The sequence below is a fragment of the Ambystoma mexicanum genome, chromosome 11 (genome assembly GCF_040938575.1).
Source record: "Ambystoma mexicanum isolate Mex_15411 chromosome 11, UKY_AmexF1_1, whole genome shotgun sequence".
Classification (NCBI taxonomy): domain Eukaryota; kingdom Metazoa; phylum Chordata; class Amphibia; order Caudata; family Ambystomatidae; genus Ambystoma; species Ambystoma mexicanum.
In genome coordinates this window covers 841,833,641-841,856,864 of record NC_090934.1, presented here as the reverse complement: position 1 = coordinate 841,856,864, position 23,224 = coordinate 841,833,641, and the positions used below count along the sequence as shown (strand labels likewise).

At 43.1% G+C, this 23,224-nt stretch overlaps 1 protein-coding gene across 10 annotated transcripts in view; it reads right to left on the bottom strand.

Moving 5' to 3' along the window:
- The window catches only part of VWCE (von Willebrand factor C and EGF domains), a 520,650-nt gene that overhangs the window by 211,062 nt on the left and 286,364 nt on the right, over window positions 1-23,224 (bottom strand). For all 10 annotated transcript variants that reach the window (XR_011279709.1, XR_011279708.1, XR_011279710.1 and 7 more), the window contains 3 exons: window positions 10,532-10,687; window positions 8,376-8,501; window positions 6,313-6,429 (listed from right to left, as the gene is read on the bottom strand). Coding sequence is in view for 6 of the 10 variants with exons in the window: in XM_069623796.1 (XP_069479897.1) it covers window positions 6,313-6,429; window positions 8,376-8,501; window positions 10,532-10,687 (399 nt within the window). In the remaining 4 variants the exon portion in view is untranslated. The remainder of the gene's footprint in view (window positions 1-6,312; window positions 6,430-8,375; window positions 8,502-10,531; window positions 10,688-23,224) is intronic.

Genomic DNA, 23,224 nt, shown 5'->3' with positions numbered 1-23,224 from the left:
TCTGTCATTACAGATCCTGGGTTGAACAAAAAAATCAATTGACAGTAAACAACATTTATTAAATCACAGAAAGCAATTTAAGGAGGTCATCATCGCTGCCAAGAATAAAACCTATTACAATTATCTATTGCCCAAGGAGCTAAGGCACCAAAACAATGTTTTTCAGTCCTTCAACAACTGGAGAATAAATCCCAGCCAACACCATCATTTCCCATTAACATTAACTTCCACAATAATGCCCCTTTTTTGATTAAAATCTTAAGAGCATGGATTTTTAACTAGAGTAGTATATTGAGACTAACATCTGTCTCTGTATTATACAATCTGGTTTGTGGCCATTTCATTGAACGGAAGCAGCCCTACTGGATGTCAGGAACAATCTCCTTTGGCATATGGTAAATCTGTCGCTGCCTTACACTCCATGGACCATCAGATTTTCCTTCATAGATTAGTCACAGTGGTCAGGGTTACTAAAGACTCACAATGATGGTTCACCTTTCCATGTAGCCTGACCACATGAATTTCTCTTGAAAAGATCAAAACCGATAATATATGAATGACTTGGGGTTTTCCACAAGGTTCCTCTCATTCCCTTTTACTATTTAACATATATCTCCAACCTTTTCATGAATCGCTTTCCACTATGGAAGTTGGGTATCCCTGCTACAGAGATGATACCCAAACGTATTGTCACCTTTTTAATAATCTTACAACAGATAATGATAAACTCCTTTGAGTTGGGATCCCTCATGAAAGAATGGATGGACTCAGACTGGTTAAGTTTGAAATGTTATAAAAACGGAGCTCTCTATACCATGTACTCTTTCTGAAGCTAGGACAACTACGAATGAATCTTTGTCTTTTCAAGTTGATAATATAAACCTCCACATTCTATCTAAACCTAAATCAATGGGTATTAGTACCCAGTGAGGTGACCGGGGGGCAGCCATTGAGGATGCTCAGAACGGGGTCTTTACCACAAGGTAAGTGTGATCCCTCCCCCCACATCCCCTGCCCTTTACCCCCACCCCACCCCCCATTTTCAACATTAACAAACCCTCCACCCCACTTACCTTGTGCTTCCCCGTCCCTCGTAGGTGCCGGGAACACTCGTGTTCCCGGCTCATCCCCAATTCAGCAATGGTCTCCATGGAAAGGGAGAAGGGACTACATGTAGTTCTCTTCTCCCTGATCCATGGCAGCCATCTTGATTTGCACGTTTTATCTCGAGCTGAGAAACAGCAAACACTTTGTTTCTCAACTCAAGATAAATAACACTATTAGTACCCCACTACAACGTGCTGGAGTACTAATAGCAATAAACTCCTCGCACTTGGGGCTATCGTTAAGGCCCGAGTGAACCCCGCAGGGCAATACCACACCGTTAATGGACCCCCTGTTAGTGGTTTATTGCTGTATTAATCTCGATTCACATCTGAATATGAAGATGAATAACCTAGATTGTACCGGGATCAATTCTATGATTGCATTATTGTCCCCATTTCGTCAATATCTGTCAATTTCTTTCAGAAGAGCGTCTTGGCCACATAACCAGAGTTATTGTTGGAAATAAGATTGACTACGGGAATGTTTTAAATTATGATTGTGCCCAAAAAAGTGTTTCTCAATTTGACCTAATACAAAATAGGTTTGATTGCACAGTTGTCAATGCTGCCTCATTTGGCCATATAACCACTATTCCTCGTAACTTACACTGACTCCCATTTTAGGTCTTGATCCTGCTCAAAGTAGACACTGTATCACATAAAGCTTTATTTCAAACTCAAATACTGTGTTGTCTCTCCAGCTAGATCTATACATAGCAACCTAGTACAATGCTGACATCTGCTCATGCTTGTCAACCAATCGTTCCGTTTTATAAGCTGAAATCAGAAGGTGGGAAACCCCTATTGACTCCAAGTCTACACATTGGAATGGTCTTCTCTTTCTACTTCGATCCCATCTGTTAAGAAATAGTTTCTTTTTTATTCTTTCCTCCCATAGACTTTTATAGGACACCTTTTCTTTTGGCTTTGTTTTTACTGCTGACCTGACTTTTTGGCAGTACGTAAAGCTGTCTGTTACTTCCCTTGCTTTTTGTACATTCTTATGGGGAAATTGATCAGTGTATAAGACTATCACTACTGGGAGACCATGGGTCTCATTCTGACCCTGCTGGTTCGGAAACAAGGGTGCCAGCTTACCGGCACCGTAGCTTCTGGACCGGCATATTACAGCGTAACGCTCACTTGGTATCCATGGGGACGCCACCCAGTCTGGCTGGACTGATTCTGACCTTGGACCCACTCCCTTGGACTCTTGTTCAGCTGAAGACCAGGTCTGAAAACACAGGAGTTTGGGTTTAGCTTTTTTGTCTCTTCTAGCCCGGAGCCCACCTCCCTTGTGGACCCAACGACTCCTTAGTGCTCTCCTCACCTTGTTATTCGGTATGGTGCGCTCTCCGTCCTGCTGTTCTGTGCAGGGGTGCATTGTGGATGGGCACGTCGCAACCTAGTTGCTTCACTGGTGCGGTCCCCTCAGAGTCCAGACCTGCTGCGACTCCATTCGTCAGGTAAGTCTGCTGTTTTGGCAGTTTGTCCTTTATTTTGCAAATGCCCCTATGAATGTCTTTCCTTCTTTCTCAGGTGCGAAAGGAGTTCTGGTGATGCCGTGCTGCTGGGGATGTGCACGAGATGGTAAGTAAAAGCGCAGAGCGTGGAGCTATGTGCCTTTCTTGTGCTAACCTGTTTGTTGTCCCTTTCTTGCAGGCCGCCGTGATGTTCTGAACTGTATGTTGCCGAGAAGATGGAGAGCGGTGAGTAAAGTGTTGCGCGAACCGCCTTCTAGCACTTCTGCGTGTTAATCGGCCTTTTCTTTCTTCTTGCAGATCGGTGGATGGCCCAGGATGGACGTGAACCAAAAGCAAGTCAAATTCAGGTAAGTGTGCGCCTTTTGGTTGTTTTTTCACTGTTGAAGAATAAACGCTTACTAATGCTGCTTCTCTGTTCTTCCCAAGTTGCAGCTTCCAAGAGAGAGAGAGCATTCGCCGAGATGCTGGATGTTCGGGATTCTGAGCAGAGGACAGAAGCAGGTAAGCGAATACTAACGGTGTTCTTGTTCTTGCAGGTATCGGGCCAGGAATGCAGAGGAAGATTCCAACAGACTGCGGTGAGCGTCATGCTGAGACCAGCAGAGTAACGCGAAGCGTGTTCTCCAGCTTTGGTGTGGCTTATATAGCCTGCAGGTATCCCAGGTGCCCCCAGGCCCGACCAGAGCTAAAATGCTAGACCGCATGGCTCAGTCCTGGAACTGAGCCATGCATGGGCATCCCTGTTGCATAAATGCTATTGCGAGTTCCAGTTCTCTGACTTCCCATATGAGCCTGGCACCAAAGGCACCAGGACTGACTCCAAGAGAGTATTGGGGGACATGATGAGGCCCTTGGGACCATGATGGAAGACCGTGGTGCAGCCCAGATGGCCTGACTGCCAAGGCCAGGGGCAGGGGTCATGACATACACTCTGCCTGCTGGAGCCGCCATGCCCGACAGGTCTGACCCTGCCAGGTACAGCAGCCACAGTAGGCAGACCCATCACGGAAGCACTGGCACCATTAACAAAGGTGGTGGTGCTTCCATGTCCTATCGGACTCTATTGGAATGGAGAACAGCATTTTACCGGTGCCTGATTTTCCGGGCCGCCGGGGTGGCAATCTCCCAGTGTCACCGGGAATGTCGGTAAATATATCCGGTCCAGAGGCAACCCGCTGGTAGCACCGGCACGGTTTCTGCCGGAACCGTAATGAGGCCTCATGTCTCCGTTAGTGGATTTGTTGCATTTTTAAAACTTTACACACCACCTTACAGTGTAACGTGGTTGGGATACTTTGTATCCTTATAACTATTTTTGGAACTTTGTGGTTATTAATGCAATATACCCAGGATGGGTCGGTAAGAGCAGATAATACTCTACCAGGTTTTTAACTTTTTACTTGTATTGTATTGTATTGTATTGTATTGTATTTTGTTATTTATATATCGCTCTTTCCCCATTTGTATGGTCTCAATGCGCTTTGTGGTTTGAATGCCCTCGGTGACCGCAGTTCATGTGTAGGAGGTTGTAAGAGTATAATTTAAGAGATGCTTGTGTGCATTGTTGCCGGCTTAGGACTTAGATGGCTGGCTAGGCTCCATTAAGCAGCACAGGTCAGGCACATGGTTGGTGCTAATGGTAGTTTGGCATAGAGAGCTACTGATGAAGAAGAGTCAAAGTGTTCCCGGCTAGTTGGCATTTGGATGTTACCACATGATGCCAGAAAGAGTACTACATAATCTAAAATGACTGTACCATGAGATTTTCACCAGTCTTTGGTCATGTTGTCCTTTGGCCTTCATCCTGCCCTCTCAGGTCCAGAAATGCCATATTTGGAGTGGCCTTTCAAAGGGAAAGTGGCTGCTTGCCCTGGCAAAGGGGCAATATGTATGTGTGGTCAGATGTGGGGGCTGGGACTGTCTGGTCCCAGTCTGCACTTCGGTCACATGTTTTCTGTTGCTGGCAGAATGTGTGGCCAGTAGCTATCCATGATTGAAGAGCCACTGCCCGTTTGAATGGTGCAGATCCTTACCATTGGTGGACCAGGGCAAGCATCCAGTCCAAATCTTGCATAAAAGGAGTACTCCTACAGCCATTCAACCAATCATAGTAGGTGCCAAGACCCCTATGAAGAAATGCATTCCACTGAAGCCATGATGATGACGGTTGGTTACAGCTGACAATTATCACTTCCATCCAAATCCAGGTGAAGCACTGCTGCTCTGTCCTGATCCCTAGAAGGCCCTTGTCGGTGCTTCAACCCCCGGAACAGTGAGAACAACCAGGTTGGACCCCTGCTCGAGGATCCATGCCTGCTGAGTCTTTGAAACTGTCCCTGGACCACTCAGTGGACTGGTTAGCTCTTTACCGGCTTCTTCACTGCAGTACCCAATATTCCAAGTGCATCCTTGGAACTTGGAGGATCTCCAACTTGTGCTACAAGATGGCTGCTCCTGCATCTTTAGGCTTCTAGTCCCAACGGAAGCAGTCAAGGGCCTGCTCTTTGTTCGCCCAAAGAAGATCTCCTGTTGCTGCCTTATTGTGGCAAAAAATCTTCTTCACTCCCTGAAGAAGTCTTCTTCCTTTCGTCATAAGGGCGTTCAGCTTGACCGTGCATGGAACCATAATACAGGTACCGCAACCGACCGAAACTAAATCCCATGCCAAAACCGACCTCTGCACCTGTGACCGCTGGGCCTAGCTGGCTCGTACCAAGCACAGAAGGATGTGTACCCAATGGAATCCAGAACCTCCGAAGTGGTCTCTGCAGACATCAGAGTAAGAGGGGTAAGTTAACATAACTCTCCCGGCCCCCATCCTCCGTGGGGTTAGATGGCCATAAAAAGTCTTGGCCTTATCTCTCTTTTGCCTGGGTCATATTGGTGGTGGTGTAGTCTAGGATTCCCTCCTAAGCGTTCCCTAGTGTAGTCGGACTGGGAGAGCTACTTACTTGAACTTTTCCTAACTTTTGAAACTCGGAATTGCAACTACTGGCATCTTCCAAATTCAATAGTAAACCTACCTAAAACGTATATCTTTTGGAACTGATGACTTTAGGGCGCTAGGCCCCAGTTCATCAGAGGGATGGACTTACTAGGTGTTAGGGAACTATTGTGTTTTATCCATCTGATTACTTGCCTGCATTTCACTGGTTTTTAATTAAATGTATTTCTATCTTCTCACAAGGGCGAATGTATACATGTATTTTATGGTAGTTTTGTGACAATACCTCCCTAGAGATTTAATTATTTAGTGTGTATTCTAAAGGCCTGATAAATCTTTGAATATGTTTGTACTTTCCCGTCTAACTGGACGTATTGTGGTGTTCTGTGTGGGCCCACAGAAGCCATAGACCACACTGACACCTCTCCTGAGTCTAAGCCCTGCCACTCTGTTCCCTAACGTAATTGGGTTTGGCTAGACTTCAGCGTCTTTCCCATTCACCGTTATAGGTTGACATCCCAAAATCCACCCCCAGTGTTGATATTGGAAATCCATCTTAACACCAGCCAAACATTCAGATTTTCCCCAAAAACATTTAAAACACACACTTGTCCCTTCATTATCTGAAATGCTGAATATACCTTTGTGCCACATCTTGTGGTACAACTTCTTTACAACAAGTGCTTATTATCTTTGGATCGTATGCGCTATATTAGTATAGAAACATAACAATTTCATGAACCTCCCAACGTGGTGTTATTCCCTTGGAGGTACTCACCCACACAGCTCTGCCTATCAGCAGAGAGCTGCATCCCAGGCCTGCACTCACAAACAAATCCTCCATCTGTATTCAGACATATCCCTTCACAAGAGGCTGTCTCACATTCGTCGATGTCTAGGAAACAGAAAAAATCATCAGCAAATCATGATAGTTAGGGAGAGGGTCAATCCGCAGACACCGTGAGAGTGGGCATTGCAAGGACCACTAAAACATGCAGTGGTAGTGCACTCATTAAAAAAAGAAACCCATGTATCATTCTTGCAAACTTACCTCTCACACAATAAAAGCATAGATACTTAGAAGAATGGATGATTAATAACTCCCAAGCATTCAATGGGAACAAAACCAAGCTTGTGCTAGTAGGTAACACTCGGTGCCCTCTGAAGATGAACCCTAGATATGCAACGTTCAACATTGGTGGCTCCTCCATCAAAACCAGTCACTGGGTTAAGAGCCTCGGCGTATATCTTGATTCCTCATTAAATATGAAGAAATATGCCAGCCAGGTAAAGACATCTTGTGCCTATAATACGCAAGTGATCAGGCAAATAAAACCTTTTCTATCTGAATCCAACACTGCTTCCCTTGCTATTGCCCTGGTCAACGCCAAACTCGACTACAGTAACAGCCTGCTGGCAGGTACCTCCAAGTCTAACTTGGACATGCTCCAAGTTGCCCAAAATAATGTGGTTCGAGCTGTTTGTGGCCTCTCTAGAGGGAATTATGTCACAGAGTCACGTATATATTTGTTCATTGGCTTCCCATCAAACATCGTATCAATCACAGTTTCTTGCTTCTCACTCTCAAGTGCCTTACTGACAAAGCCAGTGTATCTCAAGGATCGTATTAAGGGTTCCTGTATTTCCTGTTCACTTCGCTCCAGCAACTCCAACAGACTTGAACTTCCTAGCTATAAGATGACTCGATTTGGTGGTACCAGCTTTGACTTCATCGCCCTCGCCTGTAGAACCTACTCCCCACCTCTCTTTGCCTTTGCTCTGCAGTACTCTCCTTTAAGAAATCCCTTAAAATGTTTCTTTTTAATTCTAACAAATAGATTCTTCTTCCTTCTTTTCCTGGTGTCCTTCTGGCTCTGGCTCTCCTCTGTCTTGGTGAGCACTGAGGCCTTCCGGCGAGCTGCGCCTCACAAAGGTTACATAACAATAACAGTAACACCTGTCAAACAAGCATTGACACTTGTGATTACCTACATGGTAGTATCCCTACACACCAACCCCAAACGCAGTCAGTTTGCACAAACCCATGGACACGAGGCGAGGCATGTGCAATAGCTACAAAACCATGCAACAGTGGAGTAACTTTGCTGAAAATGTGTGGGGGTGGGGCATGACATCTAAAGGAAAGGGGTCCCTGCCAAATGAGGGGGACCAAATGGTGTGCCATGAAAGTTGGGGGTAGAGGGGGCAATCCCCCTTGTCCTTCCCTAAAATTACACCCATGCCAACAAAAGGCGATTATTATTAACCCAATAGATGGGAGCTGGACCAGTTGATTATCGCACATCCATGAAAACAAACAGCCAGAATAATAATTGTTGCACAGCATGTGAAAAAGTCATGACAGCAGTGATTCGCCCACACAAGGAGTGACAGTAGTTAATCCTTCTGTGACCATGCACATGTGTTTAATCGTACACAGTGATGCTTGAAAGTAACAGTGGTACGCCTGCACCAAACAACAGCCTAAGAATACCGGCCAGCCTTACACAAGTGCTGCAACTATTCGTGTGTGTGAAAAACCCAAAGGTTCCTCCCCAAAAGATGTGTTTCCTTTTCTGGGGAATATTTTGTAGAACTAAAGGGCTCTTTGGTCCATTTGCAACTGTGTTTCTGAACTGCTTGAGCTAATTTTGCTGATTTCCATGTATATTTGTATAACGATGCCAGAGATCTGTGAAGGTGTTTAAATGCACTGCAGACTATAACGGACAAAAAACTTGCATGCACAACTATGAGAGGTGGTTGCAGGGGGAAATGCACACGTATGCTCTGCTCCTGTGGCCCTATACAACAAACAGCAGGAAGGGCAAATGATCTTACCTGTGCAGGTGACACCATTGACCATCTCACTCATGGTGAATCCTGGAGGGCAGACTCGGGATACGTGCTCACAGCCACCATGGTTACAGGTCAGAGTGCAGCCGTATTCACCACAAGCACCTTGAGCTGGAGGAAGACATTTGGCCACATCACTGAAGCGCATGGCGGCATGGACTGAAGAATCCCCGGTTTCTACTCAGTGTCACTGTCTATACATACCAACTTGTCCACATATTCATGTCAAAGTCCAGTCTGGTAAATTATCATTTAAGTGCTTCTATGCAGTTTATCATTGGTCTACAGTTGGTGTACTGTTGTATACATATGGATGAAACAATGGTTCTTTCTGATGTTCTACATATTTCCAATGGCCTATATCATAAACTCAATGACCTGGTGGCCGTACCGGCACCCACGAGCAGAACATGGTGGTAGCACCCTCCCCATTCTCACTGAGCCCTACGGGGCTTAAATGGGAATGGGGATGTACTGGGCCCGGCACCCATGAAAGGACAATTGCCAGGTCCGGTTGGGGCGGAATAGCCCAGTAATTGCCCATTCGTGGGTGCCGGACCTGGATGCGAGTTTGGAGGTAGCCTTGCCGGTTTTACGGGCAAGGCTACCTCCAACCTCGTAATGAGGCCCAGCAGACATCTAATTAGGCTTCAAATGTCAAGTCCCAGTTTTTCAGATAGTATTGGTCTCTGGGTTAATTTAGACATACATATTGTCTCTAGGATCATTCAAATATCCCTGGTGAATTAGCATTGATCCCAAGTGAATCATCAGTTTCTCTGTTGTGGGATTTCCATTTCCCTTTGGCTAACCTTGTAGCTCGTCCTCGTATAATTTCTTAATGGTCCATTTTGAGTATTGATTTTCCTAACTAAAGAGTATCTCTTGTGGATGCCACTGGTTTTACATAAGCACTGGTTTGCAGTTAATTCCATCTGTTTGTACTAATGAAGGCTCCTTGGTGTAGGGATTACATGCTATGTTATGATATGGGAACTTATTCAGAACAGTGTTCAGCATTGGGTTGGCATTCCATTGCTACTGAGAAGACATTTTATTGGTAGTCTTTCTTTTCCAAAGTAGAGCTGGACCAGACTAGACAGCTGACCAAGTGAGGATTTACTTCTCAAAGGCCCGGTCATTGTCAGTTTTTTTTAATCTCCCCATGGGTGACACGTTGGATAGGTGCTGCATGCATAGAAGTCCCGGCCCACTGTCTACGTTTTCAGTATACGAAGAACATAGAGAAACCAGACGAAAGTAAAGGTTCTATGGGTATAAGAAGCTGGGATTGGATGGTCATGAAAGATGGGCCAGTTTAGGTTAAGGTTGGTGCATGGCACAGAAGGGCTCATTTTCGAGATCACTGTGATTTGACAGAGGGGACACACTACGTGTACACTTTAACGTACACTGGTCCCTGCCACCATACGTTCCTTATTTGCATTAGAGAGTTCCAAAGGGGAGTGTATACACTTGTATGCTGCCATTTTGCACTCTGCCATGCAAATTGAGTAAAGTTGTCTGCCATGTAAGCCTGGCAGACAGTATCTACAATCTATTTGTATGGAATCCCCTTGCTTTTTTTCTGGTGCAAAAATCCGGCCTCTTAATAGGAATCCCCAGCATTTGCTCCAGCATGAAAATTCAGGGCGGCACAAATGCTGGGGTATTTCCATGGTGGAGAGAAAGGAAGCAGTGGAAACGTAGGTTACGCTACACCCCTCCTCTCCACTGTACAAATCAATGAAAATGAGCCGTGATGGAAATTAAATTCGTAAAAGCCTTACGCAAGGCTTTTGGCTGTTTTATTTCCACAGTGCCTCCTGAGCGGAGACGCAGCAGAGGACCTGGGGTTGATAAACTTTACGTGACAGATTATTTGAATGGCACAGTCCATAGGGTTTAATCAATACATAGCAATCGACAGTCTCATGATCATTTGGACAAGTCTATCAAAAGATTATGATGGGTCCATACATTAATACCAATATCCTGATCTATTTATCGTGTACTTGGTCACTTATGACAAGGTGTCTACACATAGGTTACTATTGTGGTATCTGTCCTTCACGTATCCATAGGTCACAATCGATATCCACGTTTACAGATTGTCTTTGTGCAATGCTGTTTCCACTTACCATCTGCTGCAGCCATTGCTTTCACAGGAATACAGGAGCGCCCATTGGATGCGATCTGGTAACCATGGTAACAGTAACACCTGTAGCTCCCGAGGCTGTTTCTACACTGCTGTTGACAGAGTCCTGGGCCTCGTGATCGAGAGCATTCATCCACATCTTCATCATGAATTGAACCATGCAAAAGAAAGAGATCTGGTTGGACATCCTCCCTGCCTGCAGCACATCAATGTCCTCACGCAGCGCCAAGAATGCCAACCCGTAAGACATGCAGACAAATCCAGACATTACTAAAAAGGCAAATAAACACTGCAACATCACAGACTGAAGTGTAAACGGCAGAAAGTAAATGGAAACAGACAAAGCAATAGTTTGTATAATGTAACAAATGTACATCAATCTGCTACAAGGTGCAACGGTGCTTTAATTTACTAAGAAAAACAAAATAGGGGAAAATGATTTCACTGTTGACATTGCAAAGAAAACAGAAGCACGTAGGTTCAAAAGAACTTGCTTGAAGTCTGAAACTAGTGAACTGAGGACAAACTAAAACCACAGGACACCGAAAAGTGGAAACTAAAGTGAAGCATTCAGTAACCAACACAGGCCACCTCCTTAAAAGTCACAGAGAACCCAAAGGTGAAACAGAAAATGTTGGGCCACATACCACCAGCTGTTTGCATGTCACCTGCAGAGCTATGTAACACCACCCAAAGTGGTTATGATTGACAGCAGTGGAGGTGTTGGTGGATGTGCATTGGGAAGCAATGGACGATGTGGATGAAAATGGTCGCCCACTCTTTTTGACAGTAGTAGAAGTAGAAGTAGATCTGGTGTCTCCACCTGGTTTTCTTAGAAGGGAAGAGCCATAACTCAGGCGGGAGAGGGCCTGGCGCTCTGCAGCACAGAGGTGGCTTGCCGTAACCATGGCCATCATTCTGGTGGTGCAGTCCATGGAGGTAGGAGAGTAAGCATAACTTGGAAGATGTATGATCTGAAGTCTAGGGACAAGCCATAATTCAGCTGAGGTGTATTCTGGAGTTTAGAAGGGTGGTAAATTTCAAAAAGGGTGTGTACTGTAGTGACGGGAGGAACCACAGCCGCAGAAATATGGGGCCTCAACTGTGGGAGCAATTGAAAGTCAACAAAAGTGCGATCTAAAATTATGGGATTCAGATATTACAGGATATGTGAATCTAAGAATTATATAAGAAGGTATAGCCCTTGGAGGAGGGGGCTGCATGGATGACGAGAGGAGGTAGAAATAAGTGTATAGTTCGTTGAGGAGCCAGATGTCAGAGTATTGGAGGGGTAAGGATGAGGAGTAATCACCAGTAATGGACAATGGGGTGATCAGCGGAACAATGGCTCATGAGAGGCAAGAGTAATAGTGATGAAAGAAATCACAACCCAACAGATGTGGGACTTTGGGGAACACTAGTGGAAGGCAGGTGGTGGCTGGGGTGCGGTGACGCGCCATAAACCAGGAGAGCTGAAGCTTTGACTCAAAAGAGGAGGAATAGCACAGGGGAATGATCCATTTATGTGAAGGCACCTAGTGCTACATGCTGCCACTAAAGCGTAAGTAACACTAATAAATGCTGGAGGGATGTATATGATCAGAAGCATCATTCAATGGCAACCAGCCTATTTCCCCACTGGACCATAAGGAAATGCAGATGGGGCTAGGGCACCTTTGGCCACATGTCAGTCCACCGCATATAGCATGCTTTCAGAGGTGGGGGCTGGCTGGGAAATGCAGTCTTTGCACTGGAGACTAGCAGACATGTACTTCAAGACAAAATATTGTCTAATGAGTGATGGCTGTGATCTCTGTAATTCCGCTGCAGATCCATTTACCTTACTGACTAAGGGTTCCATTATCTACCAAAAATTGGGTTACTTAAAAAACAATCAGCCTCATTATATGTTTGGTGGTATCCCACCATTCAATCTGGCGGGATTCCACCAAACGGACCACCAGGTCTGCCAGAATTACCAGCAGATAACAGGTAAAAGTAAGGATAGGTAATTCTCCATTCCATGGAGTCCAATAAGGGGAATGCCGATATTACCAGCACCGGTAATACCGGTGCCAGTAACACCGACTGTTTTCTGCTGGTGGGGTGCCTGACTTACCTTCAGTTCTTGGTTGGAGGTAAATCAGGCTCCCCACCCACAAACTTGTAGTTTGGCGTTGCGGGAAAAGTGGCAGTAACGGAATTACTGTCACTTTTTTCCTGCACCGCCAAACTTGTAATGAAGCCCAATGTGAATGCCAGAATATGCGTTAAATAAATAAATAAACAGCAATACATTTGATATAAGTTTATAGCTCATATTCTATATGTTGCATTTTGATTGAAAACATCCTGGTTCAGCTTTCTGTCAATATAATATATATATATATATATATATATATATATATATATATATATATATATATATATATATATATATATATATATATAAATATATGTATATGTCAGAAAAAGAAAAACTACCTGCATGAACTGGGACAATTTACCTAACCATTGCCGATTTACCTACTTTGCCTGCAATGGCGGACTTGGCTCAAATTCAGTTTCAAGACAATAATTTGAGTTTATCTGATTTTGGCATTGATACTGAATGGTCTAAGTGTACAAATTTCCAATGTAAGTCTAGATGTAATCCTCCAATAACTGGAGGCAGTTTGGAGGCTTTTCAAGATCTGGTGGTAGCTGATCTGAGACGGTTACGACATACTAAGACTCCTGTTGTTCATAATTTGACAGTTAAGCAGGAACAGATATTGGCTCAACTTCAAGATGTATCTGTGGTAGTGATTAAACCATCAGATAAGGGCTGTAACATAGCCCTTCTGAACCCTGTGGATTAGGTAGCTGAAGCCCTAGGCAATTACGTGATTGTTCTTGCTATATCAAATTGCCACTGACCCTTTCCCTGATATTATCTGTAACCTTTCTGATCTACTTCAGAAAAGGTCAGATAAGGGTATTCTAGACTTGAATACTGCAAGGTTTTTGTTCCCTTGTGCACAGTAACCTCTAATATGTATTTGTTTACCAAAAGTGCATAAGTCAATTGCTAGGCCTCCTGGAAGGCCAATTGTTACCTTGTGTGGCTCTTTGTTGGAGAATTTGGGCACATTTGTCGATGAGACCATTAATTCATTAGTGTCCACGTTACCATCTTTTGTGTGTGATATCACAGATTTCTAGAAACACGTGAATGAAATCTCGTGGGAAACAGGTATATTGTTAACCACTCTTGATTTAATGTCCTTGTACATCTCTGTAGATCATAAGTTTGATCTAGAGACATGCCAATAATAGCTAAAGAATAACACCCAGCTGGTTCTCTGATATGTAAGAACGTGTTTACAGTTCTATGCATGTTGCACTTTGTTTATAGCATTTTTTTCAGTAATTTGCACTCTACAATGCAATAAATGTGTCTGTGATATTTACCTGTATGTTGGTTCTTTGATGTTACTGGACTTTATTCATAGTCTTAGGCACTTTGCACTTTTACTCTATGCATTTTTGCACAATTGCAGATTTGCAGACTTAACATGATTCAAAGCATGTTTTTTGCACATTTGCTAAATTATACATAAATGTGCACTTTGCAGTTCCTTGAACCATTATGGTTGGTTTAAGAATATGAGATAGAAAATGCATTCTGACCTGCACATTTTTTTGGACACTAGAGCTCTCAACAATTTAAGCCACACAGCTATGATTTTGGAAATGATCTCTTTCTGTCTGACACATAATGATTTCATATTCAAAGGTTCCTTCTACCATCAATTGAGGGGAACTGTGATGGGGGCTATCATTGCCCCTCGTATGCTATCTTTGCTATGGGGTGGTGGGAAAGCAGCATTGTGTGGTCTCCTCAAGATGATTGCTTCACTGGAAAGTGGCCTGCTGGTTGCGCTTCATAGATGATTTGTTTGTCTTTTGGAAGGGGAATGAGAGCGAATGGCTAGATTTTGTTAAAACGTTCAATTGTAACTACTTGAATTTACATTTCACAGAGCCACACAGTAAGATAGAAGTGATGTTTGTTGATTTTCGAGTACGTGTGACTGAAGATGGTATAAATACATCAGTACATCGCAAGCGTACAGATTCCAATGCTCGTTTGGCTGCCTCTATTAACCATCTGGCAACATGTATAAACAGTATCCCCTATGGCAAATGTATTTGTCTTAAATGTAATTGCTGAGCTCTAAATAAATTTGAGTAGGAATGCTCTATCAATGCTTAGAATGTTCTTTCAAGAGGTTATTCAAAAAAAGTTACTGAATTCAATAGAGCCGAACGTCTGAATCGTTATACTCTTTTAAATAATCCAAGAAAGGACAATTTTGAAGACATTAATGTAATCAAACTTATTTTAGCATAGTGTCCTGATTCACAATATATTCATGATATAATTTTCAGACATTGGCATGTCTTCAAGATTGATAAAAGATCTGCCAAAAACTTTACCAGACCATCCTAGCATTACCTATAGGAGGTCCCCTTCTCTGAAAGATAAACTTGTGTCAAGCTATTTGCCTCCAGAGAAACTAGGTTTGTTATCTATAAATCATTTGGGATTGTATAGATGTCAGAAGTGTAAGGTCTGTCAATATGCAGTACCACAATTGAAAGTTTAGATCCAGTGATGTATACCACCTATACCATTTGTTCAAATATCACATGTAATACTGAATTTAAGGTGTATATTTTGTGTTTCCCATGTGAGAAGTGGCATGTTGGCAGCACCATCTGTAAGCCAAAAACCATAGGCGTATTTTAAATGGTTTTTCTTTCTTTAGAGTGAATCATGTGCCTAAACCTCCAATGGGTGAGGACACAACCTTGAAGTTGTGCCAAATGGAAGCAAAATTGATCATTGACTTTGAAACCAAAGTCCCACCAGGTCATAACACTGACAAGAAGCTTTATACCTTCATTGGAATTTGACTGTGAATACTTTGAGATGGACATTTGACTTTGCTTATTTTTCTTGGTTTTGCTTGTGAGCGTTTTTTTTCTTTTCTTTTGTTTTATTTGAATCAATTCTTCTTTGAAATTAAAGTTGTTTTGGAACACAGTCTATATGAGGGGGTACATCTTGTATCCACAATGATGTGCTTACAACTCAATGCACTTTGCACATTAATAGACTGAGCCAATAATATCTTTAAAATAACATCCAGTTGGTTTGTTGATATGTAAGAATGTGTTTACAGTTATTTGTACTTTGCATTCTGTTTATAGCATTTTTTACAGGAATTCGCACTTTACAATGTAATAACGTGTGTCAGTGGTATTCAGCTGCAATTTGGTTACATGGGGGATACATCTTGTATTTAGAATGATGTGCTTAGAACTCAATGCCCTTTGCACTTGAATAGGTTATGCCAATAATAGCTAAAGAATAACACCCAGCTGGTTCTCTGATATGTAAGAACGTGTTTACAGTTCTATGCATGTTGCACTTTGTTTATAGCATTTTTTGCAGGAATTTGCACTCTACAATGCGATAAATGTGTCTGTGATATTTACCTGTGCGTTGGTTCTGTGATGTTACTGGACTTTATTCATAGTCTTAGGCACTTTGCACTTTTACTCTATGCATTTTTGCACAATTGCAGATTTGCAGACTTAACATGATTCAAAGCATGTTTTTTGCACATTTGCTAAATTATACATAAATGTGCACTTTGCAGTTCCTTGAACCATTATGGTTGGTTTAAGAATATGAGATAGAAAATGCATTCTGACCTACATGCATGAAGTTACATGGTCTGAAATTCAGAGTTATTGCATTTTTGGATGCTTATTTGGCTATGTCTTGATTTAGGGTCCCTTACCTTGTGGGGCTTCTTATGGCATTGCATATACATTTGAGAGTGGATAAGCACTGGAGTGGGATTATGAAATCTGTTGAATTGAATGTACCCATTGCATTATTTAATATATGTCCTACAATCTTCTAAAAGAAGTCCTCTCCCAGTACTCATATCTGCATGTTTCATGCTTTAGCATTGACTAAGCATCTAACCCTATTGGTGTTTTTAGACTGCGGAAACTAAGCTAAGGTGGCTGCCATATTTTGGAAACCATATAGTGGCATATATAGTGAAGAATGGCCATTTAAATGAGCACTCCAGTGACATTTTTTTGTGTTTGTTTGTGTGATCAAGCATCCGGTTGGGTGTGAAATGCGTTACGTGTTTTTCTCCTGTCTTGATGCCAGGGAATTTTTTTTATTATAAAATAATAAACTTCCTACATTTTTTATTCAAATTTGTGGACTGAAGATCAATTCTTTGTTGATGGTGCGGCAGATTGCGACCTATGAGCTACATGCGCTGTTCTCTGTTTTTTACATTAGAGGGCCTGTGGTAATGGCCCTGTAGTTATGGTCACGTTGCTCAATTCATAGAAAGAGCATTTTTTGGGCGGCTTATAACTTTGCCCCCCCGAACGAATCCTCACCAAACTTTGCAAAGAAGCTATATGACCCCCTAGGAATAATCCTTCAAAGTTGGTGCAGTTTCGTCCATGGGAGGCAAAGTTTCATGAAAGTGGGGGGCCAAACCTTGTGAAAATCCTCATAAACGCAATGGAAAAAACGTTTTGATCGCAACTACAGCACAAACAGCCAGACAGATTTTCCCCTAATTTGTGCCAGGAGTTGCAGATTGGTCCTGAAAGCATGTTTTTTTAAATTTGGTGTAAATCCGTCCAGTAGTTTAAAAAAACAAATGGTCATAAAGTAGGTGAAAAAATGTGTGATATCTGGGTCCAGTCTGCAAACTCACTTCCCTGATTTGGAGTCCACGGATGCGTCTGGACCAATCATGGTCCTGCGTGATGTCTGACGACATCGTATGTGCCCAATGATTGGATTGGCAAAAACGTGTGGTGTGCCATATTTTTTTAAACAGTCAGCACGTTGGATCTGGGTACAGCCATCGGTGTCCGTGGGTAGTGCAGTGGGGAAAACTACTGGACAACAAATGTGGGGTTATTTGGTGGCTGAAAGAGGGCCTGGAAAGGGTGGGTGAGTGGAATAAAGATGATATGGAGCTGTTTTGATGGGCATAAAAAGGGCATGCAGGTGCCACTGAATCCACGAACACAGCGGTACTCTGTGGACAATTCTGTGAACAAACAGTTTGGAAAACGCCTTTGGGGTTATTTGGTGGCCGAAAGAGGGCCCGGAAAGGGTTGTGGTGTGGGAGTGGAATAAAGATGATATCGAGCTGTTTTTACAGGTGAAAAGGGGTGTGCAGGTACTGCCGAGTCCGCAATCAATTTTGGTGTCCGCAGACATTATTTGGATGGCAGGGGGTTCAGGTCGAGTTTTGTTTTGTGAAGGTGTATCGTACATATTTTTTATATGGTTTAATTCTATTGTGGTGGTTGCCATGCCCCCAAGAATCTGGCCACTGGCCACATACACTATAATAATATGTGTATAGTAATTATAGGTACTGTAGGGGGACTATATAGTATTTGTAATATGGTGGAATGATACAATGGAAGTGTATATAGTATTTATGATTGTGGTACAATTGAGGATAGTGCTCCTCGATCATTGCTCTGCCTTTGAATCAGTCACCCATCTATCGTCATTAAACAGCTACATGATATCTTCATCATCACAGACTGGGCACTGGACTGGCTGACTTGTTTCCCTCACTAACCTCCCTTCCCAGCTGCAACTGGGCCGTTTCTCCTCCACTACCTCACTGTCTACCTGAAGCATCCTCTAGGGTTGTATCCCATCGTTGGGGCTCTTCAATGTGTATCTAGTCACTGTAGCTCACCTGATCTTCTTCTCTCCTCATTTCCTGTATTATGCTGATGACACACAGCTTTCCTTGAAACTTCCCTCTACTACTTTCTCCTCCCCCGTTTTTCATCCCTAATTGTCTAACCGCCATCCAGGCATTGTCCAATTCTCTGCTTGTCAAACACTTCTCCAAACCGAGAGCGGGAGGCAGGGGTCTCTCTTCAGCTGCTGCCTCTCTTTGGAACAGCTTCTCTGCCGCTCACAGGGTTGAGACGGAATTCCTTAAGTTTCAGAACCTTCTGAAAACTCAGCTTTTCTCTTCCTCTTTCCCTCTCTTCCTTCCCTGCTAGCTCATAGCACTGCTACTGAGACTGGTGGCATAGTCCCTCATAAACCCCACAGGTTCCAGGACCTAAATGCAGTGGACACCAGTACCTCCCCACTTCAGCGCTGCCTTTGCGGGTCTACTGCCTGGCGGCTGTGCACTCCACTTTTGGGACTCCTATGCCCCAGCACTTAGCCACTGGTCTTCTACCTTGGCATCCCTTGGCACTTGTGTCCTGGGCTCCCATCAGCACTTGTCCATCCTTACTCCCCCTTCCATTCATGCACTTCTGTTACTGCCGAATACATATGTGCATTTATAGCAGCACTGTGAACAATTATTTTCTATAAGTAAGGGAAATGCAGATGCAAAAGATTTGTAGAACATTGTGAAGTGACAGTTGATGTGGAAGTTGAATATGTTGATAGGGTTATATGTAGAGTTTTTGAAAGTGATTGGTGGATGGATAGGTGACTATTCGAAAGCAGGCAATGAGGGAGTGTTACAAATCAAGGTAGAAAGGGTAGAAAGACTGTCCTGTGTGATGGTGTGCATGTGCCTTCCAGGTCTTTCAATGATCCATGTCCTGGAAAGGGGACTGGGGAGACCGCGGATAGTCATGAAGGTCCATGGATTATGGTCCTTATTGTATGCCAGAGAAAAGAATTTGGGACAGGAAATTGTGTCTGTCCTTTTATTTTTTTCTCTAGTATACAATTGTCCATTATTGCCATTAGCATAATTCACAATGCTAATGCAAATGTTGAAGAATCCTATTGAGTCTAACTACTTTACTGAAAAATGTAAAGTAGATAGAGTCTATAAGATTATTTTTTTTAAGTTCTATTTTGTAACCGTGAAAGGTGGTTCCTAAAGGAAGCTTTTTTGGTGTTTTTTGATTTTGTATTTTTTTTCTTTTTTTGCAGGAGTGGCCAGGAAGTGAGGTGGGGGAGGGAAACTATACAGATATGGAGGGGCAGGTAGACAGGGGAAGATGTTGGATGTGTGTTAAATGTAAGGTAGGGGGCATTGTTTCTCATGCTCCTTGATGACAGCCTCGAAAGCACTTTGAAACTGTTTCCCCCTGCACCGTGGTGTGTTGCAGTACATACAGAGTACTGTTGCCTTGGAAAGATATGGATCAGCAGCCTCTTTTAAAGCTTGCAAGTTTGCTGGTGGAATCTTGTGCCCCACAGTTGTAGCCTCTGTGGTGGCAGCACTGGTTGAGGAAGATGAAGTAGAGTTAGACAGCTTACTACTTCTTGAGAATGGAACAGCCTTTCTCAGAGCATCCCAGTGATTGGATTTTGCGTGGTGGCGGATGGAGGTGGTCCTGTAGGAGTAGTGCCCAGGTTGTCCGCGACTGAGTACAACGTTGCACTCAGTGCATTTTTCCATGGCAGCCTTAGCCTTCGGTAAACCCCCAACAGTGGTAAAGAATCACCACACCAATGATTCTTTCTCAGTGCTGGAGGTAGGAATTTCTTCTATCTCATCTTCCTGGCCCTTTTGATTGATTTCTGCATGATTGCGCTTTTTCTGTTGTCCAGGCCTGGTGGCTCCTGGGGAGGAAGGATGGCTATGGCTGATGCCATTTTTGAAGTTAAATAACAGTTGTGCTAATATTCTTCCAAGCATGTGCTCTATCCTCAATTGCACATCAAAAACCAGTAAGAATAGGTGTAGGAGCTGTGCAAGGGTACATTTTCTGCTTGAAACTTCTTAGATTGTCTTAAAATGCAGTTTCAAACTGTTCGCAAAGTACGGACCCGTTCATGAACATGTCATCATGCTGTGGAAGTCCTCGGTGACGTCAGACTTTCACGAACGTCGGCGAACAAAAAAAGGTGTAAAAAGTTGAAGAAAGTTGATAGAAGTGTTTGGAATGTTACTAGGAGGTGGGGAATGGCACCGTTTTTGCTTGAAACTTTCTAGATTGGATGAAAATAGTGATATATTGGGGGTGAGTATGGTACTAGGAAGTAGCAAATTAGGGAGCACTGGTAAAAACCTATGAAATTGAGTGAAAAACCTTTGTTAAAGGAATGTTATGGTTACAAGTAAAACTGAAAAACCCCAGAAATCCGCTAGTTATGGGAAGCTAAGCAACCATAACTTGCATCACTGCCGTGCACTGCTATGACTAACACCCAGGCCATCAAATATTACATTACAAATGGAATTAATGAAATCACTGATGACATCACATAATAAATACATTTTGATGAAACGTCGCTACAAGGGGTTGTGTTTACAATGTTGGTAGTAAGACGTCAGGGGTGATTGGGAGACCTCTCATACAATATATATCATACAACATAAAAAAAGGCCAGATGTATGTTTGTCCGATGCAGTCATGTGCAGTAGAGACTGCCCGCTTTGCCTGTTGTCACCGCTAGAGGGAGTTGTTGACTTAGGAATTAAGCTATTGCCTTAGGAATTATATCAATGACATTTGTGATGTCATCTTTGATGTCCTGGGTGTTAGTCATAGCAGTGCACCGTGGTGGCGCGAGTTATGGTTGCTTAGCTTACCATAACTGGCGAATTTCAGGGGTTTTTCGGTTTTACTTGGAACCATAACATCCCTTTAACAAAGTTTTTTCACTGAATTTCATAGGTTTTTAGTAGGTCAACTTAACCATAACGTCCCTTTAACAAAGTTTTTTCATTGAATTTCATAGGTTTTTATTAGCGCAACTTAACCATAACGTCCCCTTAACAAAGTTTTTTAATTGAATTTCATAGGTTTTTACCAGTGCATGCTATTTTCCTACAACTTACTAATATCATACTAACCCAATATAGCAATATTTGTGTCCAATTTACAAAGTGTCACCTTAGAACGCTGCCATTTCCCACCTTCTAGAATCATGTTTAACACTTCTATACACTTTTTGAAACTATTTCAACTAGTTTTGCATCCGTAAACATCTATGAACATCTGACTTCATTGCGTACCTTCTGGACAGTGCCAAATGACCATAAGCTGGCGCGCGGCATGATGACGTGTCCGAGAACTCGTCTGCACTTCACGATACAATCTCTGCTTCGCGGACAGTTCAGAACTGCATTTTCTATAGACTCAATAAGATTTTCCAACATTACCATTTGCGTTTTGTGTTATACTAATGGGAATATTGTGGCGTTCATCCTCCGTTCCAGGGACTGGATTGGTGGATACCGGCCCAGCAGCCCAAGTTATCAGCCCAAGCAAAGCGAGGGTGGATAAAGAGGTCTCTGGACCATTATCCCCCCTTTCCAGCCCCTGAAATGGGGGATGAAGGCCATTAGCACCCCAGGTTCCCAAAGCGGGAACCCGGGGTGCTAAAAAATAGGATTTTTCTTCCTACACCGGGACGCCGCAGGTCCCGGTGTAGGAAGGACAATCCTTTTCCAAGATGTCCACCATAGAAAGGGAAGGCGAGGGTTCCATACAGGCCCCTCTTCGCTTTCCATTGCAGGCTGCAGAAGGCAAAAAGAGAACCCTATGACCATATTACCACAAGCACATTTTTCTTCCCTTTCAGATCTATCCTAATTTTCAATAACTTTATCACAAAGCCTGTCCCAGGTGGACATGGCCACTTGAATCCTATGTTCTGTCCCTTGTGGTCATGGCCAGTAGCCAGATTGTCTGGATCATGACCTTATTCCATGACCCGGACAATCTGGCCACTGCCCATGGCCACAGGCTACCCCTCAGTTACTAAAGGTACACCGCTATTTTTTGTAGCTACAGTATGACACTTGGCAAATAATAAAACACTGGCACATTTGCAAACCCATGCTTTTAGGTCCTTGCCAATGCTCCTTACGCAAGTTCGCTGGAAATCCACCCATGTTTTATTTTTTCAAAAGTGTCAAATGTATGCACATACAATCGTCATATAACCTAGCCCCCACCTGACAAAATCCATTCAGACTTTACAAAAACATCTATAATCGTTTTGCAAACCTTTGTATAGATGTGTCAAATGACACCACATTTATAAGCCTTTACAATATTTGTGGACCTCCCCACTAATTTTCTCCCTCTTGACAAAATCCCACCAAACTTTGCAAAAACATGTATATCTCGATCTATTATCAGTTTGCCAAATGTAGTGTACATTCGTCAAATGGCACCTAATTTATAAGCCTTTACATTATTTGTGCCCCCCCTCTAATTTTGCTCCCTCATGACACAATTCCACCAATCTTTGCATACTCACTCAGAATCATGTCAGGAATATACATGCACAATTTCATGCAGTTCCATTAAGTGGCGCCAAAGTTATAAGCCATCCAAGAACTTCATTATACCAACCCTGTAATGCTGAGTTGTCTGCGAACTTCCACAGGACTGTTCGCGAACATCCCAACTGTTTGCAGACTTTTGCGGCAAAAAACGCCATAGCTCATCCCATCCTCATCACCCCTAACCTCCCCAGAGATTATTTCATAAATTTGACAACTGCAATGATGTGTTTTATAACATGTTTTTACCGCGATGTCCGTGGACAGCGGCGAAGTCCACAAATCCAAGATGGCAGGCGTTTGCAAAAATCTGACGCACTTCATGC